General features: G+C 42.1%; 1 protein-coding gene across 1 annotated transcript in view; it reads left to right on the top strand.

The window, feature by feature from the left end:
* Nucleotides 1-14,646, top strand: part of RHAG (Rh associated glycoprotein) — a 78,043-nt gene that overhangs the window by 28,576 nt on the left and 34,821 nt on the right. The window contains exons 2-4 of the mRNA XM_040348325.1: nucleotides 576-759; nucleotides 7,424-7,574; nucleotides 12,249-12,396. Coding sequence (XP_040204259.1) covers nucleotides 576-759; nucleotides 7,424-7,574; nucleotides 12,249-12,396 — 483 coding nt within the window. The remainder of the gene's footprint in view (nucleotides 1-575; nucleotides 760-7,423; nucleotides 7,575-12,248; nucleotides 12,397-14,646) is intronic.

Below are 14,646 nucleotides of genomic sequence, written 5' to 3'. Positions count from 1 at the left end.
GCGCATGCTCAAAGTCGACGCATGCTTGTAAGCATTGAACTTCATTTTTCTCAGCACGTCGTTGTGCTTTACGTCACCGCGTTGGACTCGATCGTTTTTTAAACTGATGGTGTGTAGGCACATCAGACCATCAGTCAGCTTAATCGGTTAACCGATGAGAACGGTCCTTCGGGTGGACTGATCGTGTGTACGCGGCCTTAGAGTATAGTCATTGTCTCTTCTTTCCCAATAATGAGAAAGATGAGGTTTCTTAATCTATTGAGTGCTAGAGCATCTTCCTATGATTGATGATCTGTGTTTCTTAACGTTCCGTGTATCCTGGTGTGAGATGTATTGATGTTATTGGTGGCAGCAGGAAGTGACCAGTCCAGTAGCTGGGTGTAAGATGGATAATTTGTATATATTTTCTTTTTTATTTACTTTTCATTTACTTTTTTTTTTAATCAAAGACTGGGGAGCTTCCAGATAATGGACCTTATGTATATCCTGCTTTAGGATCACTTTAACAGTGTGTATTAGAATGTAAGTGGGCTGTGTAAATAATGGAAAAAAACATGCATTTATTATTCTTTCAGTTTTTCAAGATGTCCACGTGATGATCTTTGTGGGCTTTGGCTTCTTGATGACATTTTTGAAAAGATATGGCTTCAGCAGTGTTGGGATCAACTTACTGATCGCAGCCTTTGGTCTCCAGTGGGGAACCTTGATGCAAGGCTTGTGGCACTTACATGATGGAAAAATTGAGATTGGTATCCAAAGGTAAAACATTTTTGAATATGTATGCCATGTAAGCATTATCCAAACATGTTCTTTTTTTAGATACAACTAAATAAGTAGATAATGAATATGAATACATTAATTATAAAAGAAGAAAGTGTGGGATTTTAAATGAGACACCTTGGACGAGGTGTCTCCATCCCTGTTCAAATGAGTAAAAGAGAGAAGGGGAAAGTTTTGGGACTTTAAATGAGGCACATAAGTTGAACAATATATCAGTTTAACAGCACAAGTTTAATACATTTATACACAGGTTATACAAATATCTTGAGGACAAGAAACTAAACCTAATGCCGCGTACACATGATCATTTTTCGGGTTGTAAAAAACAACGTTTTTCAGGCTCTAGAAAAAATGAAGTTTTTTTTCAACTTCATCATTAAAACGGCCTTGCCTACACACGATCGTTAAAAAAAATGCTCTAGCAAAGCGCGGTGACGTACAACACGTACGACGGCACTATAAAGGGGAAGTTCCATTTGGATGACGCCACCCTTTGGGCTGCTTTAGCTGATTTTGTGTAAGTAAAAGACGATTTGCGCTTTTCTGTCTGTTACTGCGTGATGAATGTGCTTACTCCATTACAAACGGTAGTTTTAACAGAACGATCGCTCCCGTCTCATAACTTGCTTCTGAGCATGCGCGGGTTTTTCACGTCGTTAAAGCCCACACACGATCATTTCTTACAACCCGAAAACAACAACGTTTAAAACATAAAAAATAGAGCATGTTCGAAAAAAAAACAAATTGCCCGTTTTTCAAAACCCGAAAAATGCTCTGAAGTCCACACACGATCGTTTTAAATGACATTTTTAAAAAACGTAATTTTTTACAACCCGAAAAATTATCGTGTGTACTGTACGTGCATAAGGCTATATTGGGACATTATTTATAAGGCAATAAGTATATATACCTCCATCTGTCCATCTTGCGTCTACCATGAGGGAGGTTTGGGCGCCAAGCGCCGAGCGCGGTATGCTACTCTGGCGGCGGCACCGCCCTCTCTATTACGTTAGCGTGACGTTGATGCTTACATGTGGTTCACGGCTGTTATATATACCCCACACGTATTTCATTCACAGGCTAGTCCGCTCTATCTACAAGACACTGGTGCACTGGTTTACTGATAACTCATTCATTTCCACAGATACCTCTGGGAAAAATCTATACAATGAATCATTTATATCATCTAATACAATTACCGCAGCTGATAACTGGATACCCTACCTACATGTCTATCACTGGTTACTGGTGCCATGAGGTGATACCATCTCAGCTCCCGGGGCTAACGCTTTCTATAGTTGCCCTCCACCAATGATACTATCAACAATTGTATTTATAAACTACAGCTAGGTGAAACTGTTTGGGACTCTTCATGTCCCCTTTCTTTCCTTTCCTTGTTCTTATACCCCTTTCTTTTTTACTATTATATCATTCTGGCATTTTTTATCCCACTATAGATATACCCCCAATCTTGCATCTGCTCCTGACGAGTGGTAATGTTAACCACGAAACGCGTAGAGCTTTCTGATGCCATGTCAAAGTGCCTATAGTTTACAACGTTATTATATTTTAATTTATTTTTAATGTACCAATATATCATTTCTTCCATATCTACATGTTATTATTGTAATTTCGGTTTACATATTCAAGGTCTGCTACTATGTATAACGTTGAGTTAAATTTGCATTACCGTGTAATGTCTAGACATATACATTGAGATCTATCAATATACCATTTTATTTGTTCTATGCACAATATGTTGGAACAACCATTTATTATCATGAACTGTTTAGACTTTATTTATTGAGACATATTTATTTATCATCTGATCTCCTCACTGTTTTTTCATGTATATGTATGCCTTTTTGCAATAAATACAATGCCTACATTACTTAGTTATGTGCTTCAATTAAAGTCCCACACTTTAATCTTTTTGTTATATAAATATCTTGGCCAACTGGCTCCGTATAAAGATATAAGTTAACATTAAAATTTGCTGAATCACATCATATATGATAACATCAAAAATGGCCTGTTGACAGAAAAGGCGCAGATGACTGTAGTCTGTAAAAACAATTGTAGATATGTATGAGGACCAGTAAAGTGCATTCATAAATCTGCCGGTACAGCACCACTTGCACACTCAGTGCATTACTGTAATGTGTAAGTAGGGGGTTGGTTTATCTCCTTCCTCCGCACCTCAATCTGTTCTTTTCCTCAGTACTATTTTCCATACCTATTTGGGGATTCATGAATGCACTTCACTGGTCCTCATACATACCTACAATTGTTTTCACAGACTATAGTCATTTGCTCCTGACGAGGCGATAGAGTCTCCGAAACGCATAGAGCCGACGGGTCATTTCTGTCAACAGGCCACTTTTGATGCATATGTTATCATATATAATGTGATTCAGCAAATTTTAATGTTAACTTATAGCTTTAAACGGAGCTAGTTGGCCAAGCTATTTGTATAACCTGTGTATAAATTTATTAAACTTGTGCTGTTAAACTGATATATTGTTCCACTTATGTGCATCATTTAAAGTCCCAAAACTTGACCACCGGCACGTGACAGAGCGAGAACCTGGGATCTGTGTGTGTAAACACACTGATCCCGGTACTCTCAGGGAAGAGGAGACAGATTGTGTGTTCATACTAAGTATGAACACCGATCTCTCTCTCTCCTCCTAGTCAGTCCCATCCCCCCCACAGTTAGAACACACCTAGGGAACACAGGTAACGCCTTGATCGCCCTCTAGTGTTAACCCCTTCACTGCCAATGACATTTATACAGTAATCAGTGCATTTTTATAGCCCCAAAAAAGTGTCAAAAGTGTCCGATCTGTTCACCGCAATGTTGCATTCCTGATAAAAATCGCAGATCACCCTCATTACTAGTAAAAAAAAAAATTATAATAAAAATGCCATAAATCTATCCCCTATTTTGTAGATGCTATACCAAAAACATGTAGAAGAATACATATCGGCCTAAACAGAGGAAGAAATTATTATTTTTTCTTTTTAATTAGTGAATATTTATTATAGCAAAAAGTTAAAAATATGTATTTTTTTTTCAAAATTGTCGCTCTTTTTTTGTTTATAGTGCAAAAAAAAAAAAATAATCACAGAGGTGATCAAATACCACCAAAAGAAAGCTCTATTTGTGGGGGTAAAAAACATCAATTTTGTTTTTGTACAATGTCGCGCAATTGTCAGTTAAAACTACGCAGTGCCGTATCGCAAAAAATGGCCTGGTTATTAAGGGGCCAAATCTTCCCGGGCTGAAGTGGTTAAATAGCATCAATGCCTTCTGTAAATCAACTTTTATAGAGGTACAGTATTCACTAAACTAGGTAAATTCTTGACAAATGATCAGTCTCTAATCCGTTAATAAATCAACCTCTTGGTATTACATTTGTTGAATTATTTGGCCATATCCAAAAACAATAGCAGATCACGTTTAGACACATTTGACAGGCACATTTCCTCTGCTCTCCCTGTTCTGCTTCCTACGTTGGTTTCCCATCCTCAGTAAACTGACCCAGAAAATCATCAGGGTCCACCGTAAATCTCTCCAAAACATTTCTTACCGCTATTTCACCCATCGTCCATAAAAACGCTTTCCCCTTCCTGTAACCTCTGTCATTCTGGAGATCTCTCACTTCTGACCTTTAGCGGTTGCGTGTAATAGTTTTCCCGATCTCTGAATGTTCATTTGATGCATAAGGTCATCAGGGGCAGAACTACAAAATATATGGATCCTTTAGAAGAAATTCCCTCTCCTATTTAATCTACCGGATTGTAAAAATAAAAAAAATGGCTTTGCTTTATAAACTATAATGACATGACATAGCTACTACAAAAACAATTATTTAAAAAAAAGACAAGATATACAGGTGCATATCATAAAATTTTAATATCATCAAAAAGTACATTTATTTACCATATTTGCCGGCGCATAAGATGACCTTTTATTCTTAAAAATTTGGCTCAAAAATCGGGGGTCGTCTTATATGCCGGATGCAGACTGCGGGCGTCCATTTTTTAAAAGCTGCGCCTCCTCCTCGTACTGTTCCATGATAGGCTCAGTGATCCGTCTTTCACGGATGTAGTCGCGTCCTCAGCCTCAGACAAGAGGATGTCCGTGATAGGTGGAACACTGGACACAGGCTCTGCTGGGAAACTGAGTGTTCCGCCTATCACGGAACAGCACGAGGAAGAGGCGCGGCTTTTAAAAAATGGACACCCGCAGTCTGACTCACTAAAGTAATGAAAATCGGCGATATGAGGTGAGGCAATGACACGGTGAGGTGAGGCAATGGCACGGTGAGGCAATAGCACAGTGTGGTGAGGCAATGGCACAGTGAGGTGAGGCAATGGCACAGTGTGGTGAGGCAATGGCACAGTGTGGTGAGGCAATGGCACAGTGAGGAGAGGCAATGGCACAGTGTGGTGAGGCAATGGCACAGTGAGGTGAGGCAATGGCACAGTGTGGTGAGGCAATGGCACAGTGAGGTGAGGCAATGGCACAGTGTGGTGAGGCAATGGCACAGTGAGGTAAGGCAATGGCACAGTGTGGTGAGGCAATGGCACAGTGTGGTGAGGCAATGGCACAGTGAGGTGAGGCAATGGCACAGTGAGGTGAGGCAATGGCACAGTGTGGTGAGGCAATGGCACAGTGAGGTAAGGCAATGGCACAGTGTGGTGAGGCAATGGCACAGTGTGGTGAGGCAATGGCACAGTGAGGTGAGGCAATGGCACAGTGAGGTGAGGCAATGGCACAGTGAGGTGAGGCAATGGCACAGTGAGGGGACGTCTTATACGGCAAGTATATCCCAAAACCAACATTTTAGCTGGAAAATTATGGGGTCGTCTTATACGCCAAGTCGCCTTAAACGCCAGCAAATACGGTAAGTAATTCAAAAGTAAAAACTCCTATATTTTATATAGATGGGTTACATACAGAGTGATCTATTTCAAGCATTTCTTTCTTTTTATTTTGTTGATTATGGCTTACAGCTAGTGAAACCCAAAATTGAATATCTCAGAAATTTGAATAATACATAAGACCAATAAAAATTGATTTTTAATATAGAAATGTTGGCTTACTGAAAAGTATTTCCATGTACAGTATAGTATACATTCAGTAGTTGGTTGGGGCTCCATTTGCATGAATTTTCACATCAATGCGGCGTGGAAGCCCAGGTTTCTCTGATAGTGGCCTTCAGCTCGTCTGGATTGTTGGGTCTGGTGTCTCTCATCTGTCTTTTTGACAATACCCCACAGATTCTTTATGGGGGTTTAATTCAGGCGAGTTTGCTGGACAATCAAGCACAGTGATACCATGATCATTAACCACTTACGGACCCCGCGGCACAGAAATATGTCTGATGTTTGAAGAGGAATACCGTTGTTATGGTAGCAGCTAGCTACCATAACCCTGTATCCTCTTCTTCAGCGGGAGGTCCCCTACAAGATAAAAGTGGTCTCTACAGCAGATACGCCACAAGATCACTGTTATCGGCCATCCCCCCCTCTCCGGTGCCCTCTGCCGCTTACTGGAGCCGTCGGCAGCGGCGGAGGCGATACGGTCTTGACGAATAAGGGGAAGATTTTATTGCATTTTAGTCTAAATATGAGATCTGAGGTCTTTTTTACCCCAGATCTCATATTTAAGAGGACCTGTCATGCTTTTTTCTATTACAAGGGATGTTTACATCAAAATAAAGAAAATAAGGTAAAATAAATAAGAACATTTTTTTTAAAGTGCCCGTCCCAACGAGCTCGCGCGCCGAAGCGAACGCATACATGAGCAGCGCCTGCATATGAAAACGGTCTTCAAACCACACATGTGAGGTATCCCCACAATCGTTAGAGCGAGAACAATAATTCTAGCACTAGAATTCAGGGGGAACTTGGTTTAACTCAGTTCCACCACCCCTGGCTCAGACCCTTTGGTGCCTGCTCACCACAATCACTTGTACACACAGAAGTCTGGTTTCTGTGTTTACAAGTGACAGCTCTGCGCTCTGTGTGTAACCCCTTGAACTCTGCACTCTGTATGTAATGCAATCCTGGTATTTAATGCCCCTTTAAGACCCTCCGACTGTTTGTGAAATTTAACTGACCACACCCACTATTTTATGTGATTTGGAGGGTGTGTGTGGAGGGGTTTTGGGGGGTTGTGGTTTTGGGGGGTTGTGGTTGAGTTCCAGCACCTATTGTTTGAGAAAAAAATCCCTGTGTATAACAGTGTAAATTTGCTCTCCCCTCAAAATAACTCAACACACAGCCATTAATGTCTAAACCGCTGGCAAAAAAAGTGAGTACACCCCTAAGTGAAAATTTCCAAATTAGGCCCAATTAGTCATTTTCCTTCCCCTGTGTAATGTTACTCGTTAGTGTTACAAGGTCTCAGGTGTGAAGTACACACCAAATGACCCTAAGATTAGTTAACATTACTTAGAACATAAATTAAACTAAGGCACAACTAAGGAAGCAAGCTTTTGATTTTGGGACTATTTAAAGAAGAAACTTGTTAATGTTCTGCACCCTTGGATGCATTTCAGTTGTTGCACCTTCCAAAGTGAGACATACATTTGCTTATTCTGTCCTAATACTAACTTTCTTTGTTTTCCAGCATGATTAATGCCGACTTCAGCACAGCAACTGTTTTAATTTCCTTTGGAGCAGTTCTGGGAAAAACAAGTCCTCTTCAGATGTTGATAATGGCCGTAATAGAAATCTTCGTCTTCGCATGTAATGAGCATCTTGTTGTTAGTATTTTGAATGTAAGTTTACATGTCAGAATTTATTTCAGTGAAATGTATTACCTTCAAAGACCTGTGTAGGTAGCAGTTTTCATACTTGTGCCAAAAGAAAGATATTTGAAATTAAATGTAACTTTGCTGGCAATGCTATCCTTCTATGCATCCAGGGCTTTGTTTAAGGCAGGGCAAAAGTGACATATGCCTTGGGCCCCATCATTGTTATGGGACCCAAAGCAGCTGCCTCACACTGGCCAACTATTCCAGTTTAAATTCCCTTGTCCTTTGAAGTTTTAGTCCCGTTCTGTGTCCCGATATTTCAGTGTGAAGGCCGGTGTCCCAATACTAATGCTGCCTAGCTCTGCCTTATTGTCATTTACAGATGACTCACTGCAGACCCTGTGTAATGCATGTAAATAACCTTAATTAATATGTAAATAGCAGTGTCATTAATTTGTAAATATACGCTGACTGGCTGCATTGATATGTAAATAGAGGCGGCATTCATATGTATATCATGCCACGCTGAGGCCATAGCTACCATCACTTCTGCTGAATGCTGCCCACTGGGGAGATAAAGGGGCGTGCTTGAAAGTCATGCCTACGACTGTGGTAATTAAGCCTAACATCATCCTGTTCTAAAAAGGTAAGCAAATTGGAGGTAGAACCCTTTTTCGAAATAACATGGTGCCACAGCACAGTGCATTTTGGTGCATGTGAATACGCACATCTCCGCAGATGCGTGAGGGTGTCATTAACAATTAATGGCACTGCCGTGTATCTGCTAAAGGGCAGCACGTTTCTGTGGTGTCAGGAAAGAGATTTTGGATGTGTTCCCAACACACACAAATGTGAACGCAGGCTAAATGTCTCAGTTACATTGGTGGTCAGTGTAAATCTTCTCATTACGGGCCAGATTCACAGAGAACTTACGCCGACGTATCTATTGATACGCCGCATAAGTTCTAGTATGCGCAGTCGTATCTATGAGCCGTATTCTTAGAACCAGATACACCTATGCTGTCGTATCTTGGGTGCATATTTACGCTGGCCGCTAGGGACGCTTCCGTTGATTTACGCGTCGAATATGTAAATTACCTAGATACGCCGATTCACGAACGTACTTGCGCCCGTCGCAGTAAGCTACGCCATTTACGTAAGGCGTACGTCCGGCGTAAGTTTATCCCTCATAAAGCAGGGGTAAGTCATGTTAAGGTATGGACATCGGAAAACGTCGGAACAGCCGTCGTATTTTACGTCGTTTGCGTAAGTCGTACTTGAATGGGGCTGGGCGTAAGTTACGTTCACGTCGTACGCATTGAGCTGCCGTATCTTAGGGAGTATTTGCGACGTGATTCTGAGCATGCGTGCGCATGCGTCGTTCGTACGGCCATGCATTTACATGGGGTCACGATTAATTTTAATACTACCTGCCCACTACCTGCCTACTTTGAATTAGGCGCGCTTACGCCGGCCTATTTACGTTAAGCTGGCGTAAAAATGGGAGCAAGTGCTTTGTGAATACTCAGCATGCCTCTCAATGTTACGTCGGCGTAGCGCATATGAGATGCGCTACCCTGCTCAAAGATGCGCGGATGTACCTGAATCTGGCCCTAGTTTGGAGCTTGGTGTACAATACTTTCATTCACACTAGTGGCCAGTGTGAAGGTCCCCCTTATATTGATGGTCAGTGTAAAACCCTCCTTACAATGATGGTTACTGTGAATGCTCCTATTACATTAGTGGTCAGTGTAAATCCCCATTACATTGGTGGACAGTGTAGAAACAAACTTGCATTTGTGGTCAGTTTCCAATCCTCCCTTACATTGGTGGTCCATGTAAAAATCCCTCTTTATATTGGTTGGTGGCTTAAACAATTCCCAGTTACATAGTGGTCAGTGCAAATTTCCCCTCACATTGGGAATCAGTGTAAATCCCCCTCAAATTTGTGGTCATTGTAAATTTCTCATTATATTGGTGGTCAGTGTAGAATACCCTACTATATATTTGCCAAAGATTTCCAACTTTGCTCTACATGATTCAGAATTGTTCACAGTGTACTGCCTCCTAACTAATCCTATCCTCCCACCACTGCCACTGATCTCATCAACTCCCCAGCATTGCCACTGATCACCCCCCCCCAGTATTGCCACTGTTCCCAGGAGTCCAAGGAGTTTTCTGTCTATTCATGGGTCCCCTCACCTCCCCAGTCCATGGTGTGCAGGCAGTGAGGAGATAATGTGCTGTAACCTTTAGCAACCAATTAGTGAGCAGTAATGATGTGCACTAACCTCTTAAAACCATTCATTGAGCAGTAACTATATGCAGTAGCCTCTAGGAATCAATCAGGGAGCAGTAATAATGTGCACTAACCTTTAGCAACCAATTAGTGAGCAGTAAGAATGTCAAGTAACCTCTAGCAACCAATCAGTGAGCAGTATTGATGTACAGTAATCTCTAGCAACCAAACAAGCAGAAGTCATGTGCTGTAACCTCTAGCAAATTTTCAGTAAGCCATAAGGTGTGCTGTAACCTCTAGCAACCAAACAGTGAGCAGAAATGACGATAGAACACCTTTGGGATGAATTAGAGCAGAGACTGCGAGCCAGGTGTTCTCATCCAAAATCAGTGCCTGACCTCACAAATGTGCTTCTGGAAGAATGGTCAAACATTCCCATATACCAGCCTTTTTCAAACAGGGTGCCTAGGCACCATGGGGTGTCTTCAGTTTTTTTCTGGGGTGTCTTGGCAAAATGCAAAAAATCGCTCAAAAATTGTATACAAGCCAGCAGGTGGATAAAGCTTGCATTTTAGTTACACAAAGCCACAGGCTTTGATTGTGCAATATTACAGACTTCTAGCTGCCGGAATCCTAACAACCAATGACATCAAGGAGGATTTGGGTTGTCTGCAGTGCATTTTTGTTTGATTCTCCAGTTCCCTTCTCCATCAACACTGGAATATCATTAGCTCCAGGGCCGATCCGCCCTATAGGCTCAATATGTTTAAGGCCCCCGCAAAGCTGCGGAGGGCCCCCCAAATTACTAGAGGCCCCCGCCTGGTAAGAAGTCATTTTCGACCCCTCACCCCGCTTCTCAAATTGCTGGCTGCATGGGAGAAGAGGTAAGAAGTCAGCATCCCCCACTTCTCACTTTAATGTAAGATGCCATCTCCGACAGCAGAGCACCCCTTCCCCCGCTTCTCAACTTTAATCTTTAATGTGACATGTCACTGTGTCACTGTCGGCATTGCCCCACCCCCCCGCTTCTCAACTTTAATGTGACATGTAATTTAGCTTAGGGCCCCAGGGAGGTCAGGATCAGCACTGATTAGCTCAGTGATTGAAAAAACTGAGTAAGGCCCCGTACACACGACCGAGTTTCTCAGCAGAATTCAGCCAGAAACTCAATCGGAGCCGTATTCTGCCGAGAAACACGGTCGTGTGTACAATTTTGGCCGAGGAAGCCGACGAGGAACTCGTCGAGCCAAATAGAGAACATGTTCTCTATTTCCTCGCTAGTCAATGGGGAAACTTGGCTCGCCGAGATCCTCAGTGGCTTCACAAGGAACTCGACGAGCAAAACAATGTGTTTTGCTCGTCGAGTTTCTCGGACGTGTGTACGGGGCCTCAGAAGAGAAACACTAGACTACTAGTCAGTACCAGTGTGCGGGTGGAAGTGTATTTGATTTGGAATAATAAATCACCTCTAATGTTGGGGGTCCTACGTGTGTGGATGTTGATACATCGAGACTGCCCATAATATTATAGGGTGCCTTGACTGAGAAAATCTTGAGAAATGCTGCCATAAACACACTCCCAAACCTTGTAGGCAACCTTCCCAGAAGAGTTGGAGCTGTAATAGTTGTAAATGGTGGGCCAACTCAATATTGAACCCTACAGACTAAGACTGGGGTGCCATTAAAGTTCATGCCTGTGTAAAGGCCGGTGTCCCAATACTTGTGACAATATAGTGTATGTGTATGAAATACAAGCCTTCCAAACAGGAGTTCTAACAATGGTTGCTTAAACAAAAGAAAGAGAGAGAGAGAAAAAGAAAAGAACAGATGAAGGGTAAGACTTTATCAGTCTTAACTTTCTCTTGCCATGGATAACTAACGTTCAGCAAACTCTAATGCCCTGTACACACGATCGGTTCGTCTGATGAAAACAGACCAATGGGTTTTTTCATCAGATATCCGATGAAGCTGACTTTCATCAGTCTTGCCTACACACCATCGGTTAAAAATCCGATCGTGTCCAACGCGGTGACGTAAAACACAACGACGTGCAGAGAAAAATGAAGTTCAATGCTTCCGAGCATGCGTCGACTTGATTCTGAGCATGCGTGGATTTTTGACCGATGGATTTCCCCACAAACGATCGTTTTTTTCTATCGGTTTTTTAACCATAAGAAAAATTTAAAACAGGTTGTATTTTTTTTCACCGATAGGAAAAAAAACGATGGGGCCCACACACGATCGGTTCGTCCGATGAAAACGGTCCATCGGTCCGTTTTCATCAGACGAACCGATCGTGTTTACAGGGCTTTACTGTCTTTACCGTCTCAGGTTTTAGACACCGCAGGAGACATAACACCGTCAAAGTAAACTCACTAAGAACCTACAGTATGCCTGCACACATTTTTTCAACAATAAACATATACAGCCTTGTTTTCAGTGATGTGTTGTGTTTCCCAGGCCACCGACGTTGGAGCATCAATGACCATCCACACCTTTGGAGCTTACTTTGGTTTGGCTGCATCAGCTGTCCTGTATCGCCCGGGCCTGAAGAAGGGTCATGATAACGAAGGATCGGTCTACCACTCAGACCTGTTTGCCATGATTGGTAAGAGATCCAGTTTCTTTGATACTCTTTACTTTAATATGCCCTGTGATATAACTTTGCGTAATAACTGGAACTATACCTGAGAAATATGGTCATTCTTACGGTATTTTTTTTTTTAAACAATGCATGAATGCCTCTTATTCTTTCTGTATCTAGCCTTGAAGAACCCAGGGTTGGAAGTGCTTTTTTTTTGGGTGTATTTAGGCACATTTACAGGTGTGGTTCCGCGGCAATAACATAATTGAAACAACGTGTTTTAAAGTCAAAGTAAAACAGTTCACAATTCTGGCGGAAGGCCCCCCAACTGGGAAGATTCTCAAGGGGGGACTATACCGCACTAAAGGTGAAATACGTGAAAAAATCTGTGAAGAAAAAGCTGCGATACCTGCAAACATGCGATACTCGTATATAGAAAATGTGTGTAAAGGGAAAAAAGGTTGCGCTAATGTTAAACAATATAGTGAACTGTTAAATGGTGCAAACCAAAATGATCATGTACACTTGCATAAAGCAAACAAAAAGTGTTCTATATACTAACATGCTGTGTACATATGTGAATATAAATATGAATATAAGTATATAAAATATAAATAAGTCCCAATTATAAAGGTTTGAGTCCAAAAATACGGTGAATAAAAATAAAACGTGAAGATAAACGTTGAGAAGTAGATCCACCGCCACCAAGATAATAAGGGAAAGCAACTCCTTGAGGGATACACCAGAAGAGAAATGGACACCCTTACCAGACAAGTTGGACCTCCTATATTAGCAAGGTCATATGGGCTTGCAGAAATAACCCTCTGCGGGGTCTTAGTAGGTCACAAGTATGTGTGCCGCTCAGCTCCTGATGTCTTCCTTGCTTCAGTCCTCTGTGTCCCTTAGAGAGGACCCCCCCTCCGATGGAGCCTGGAATCTGCTCACGGACTCGGACTCAGCATGTCAAGGGAAAACGAAAGAAGACTCGAGATATTGTGTTATTCTTAACTACTTTATCGGTTTATTGTAAAAAATATATATAGAAAATCACAAGTTCCATAAAGAACAAATTTAAAAAGCTGGCAGTAAAAAGAAACATTCCCCTGTGCTTCTGGGGTCACGTTGAACGCGGTGACGTCAGTGCGTGGCTCCGCCCTGACATGTTTCGTCATACGTGACTTTATCAAAGGGCAAGCCCAACTGGGAACACTCACGGATCAACAGCAGTTTGTAGCAGAGCAAGTTTCAGCTGAACTGACGGAGTCTGTCTTTAGGGGCCGAATGCGTCCTGGCCGGTCCATGTCCAAGTGGCAAGGTTGCCGGGGGGGGGGGGGGTTCTGTCCTCAACAGACGGGTGACCTGTCCCTGCACTACCCACATGCTAGAATGTGTGCCACACCCAGGGTCAGGGTCTAAAATGGACTCTGCCACACCTAAGATGGCTGCCAGTGTCACATGGGTGGCCAGCATCCAATTTGAATGCTACCCCAGTTACCCAGGAAATCATGGAGGAACTATGTTTCTCTTGACTTCCTCTCCCTCTGCAATGTTGTGCGGTGGATATACAGTTGTGCTCATTTGCAAGCTTACATACCCTGGCAAAATTTATGATTTCTTGGCCATTTTTCAGAGAATATGAATGATAAGACAAAAACTTTTTTCCACTCATGGTTAGTGTTTGGCTGAAGCCATTTATTATCAATAATGTTTACTCTTTTAAATCATGTGAAACTAAATCACAACAGAAACTTCCCAAATGATCCTGATCAAAAGTTCACATACCCCAGTTATTAATACCGTGTTTTGCCCCCTTTAACATCAATGATATTTTGAAGTCTTTTGTGGCATTTGTGGATGAGGCTCTTTATCTTCTCAGATGATAAAGCTGCAAAAAGCCTCCAGTTCCTGTAAATTCTTGGGCTGTCTTACATGAACTGCACGTTTGAGATCTCCCCAGAGAGGCTCAATGATATTGAGGTCAGAAGACTGAGATGGCCACTCCAGACCCTTCACTTTATTCTGCTGTAGCCAATGACAAGTCAACTTGGCCTTGTGTTTTGGATCATTGTCATGTTGGAATGTCCAAGTACGTCCCGTGCGCAGCTTCCTGGCTGATGAATGCAAATGTTCCTCCAGTATTTTTTGATAACATACTGCATTCATTTTGCCAACAATTTTGACCAAATTTCCTGTGCCTTTGCAGCTCACACATCCCCAAAACATCAGCGATCCACCTCCGTGTTTCACAGTAGGAATGGTGTACCTTTCATCATA

Source organism: Rana temporaria, chromosome 4 (genome assembly GCF_905171775.1).
Source record: "Rana temporaria chromosome 4, aRanTem1.1, whole genome shotgun sequence".
In the NCBI taxonomy this organism is placed as follows: domain Eukaryota; kingdom Metazoa; phylum Chordata; class Amphibia; order Anura; family Ranidae; genus Rana; species Rana temporaria.
This window is presented reverse-complemented; position numbering and strand designations above follow the sequence as displayed.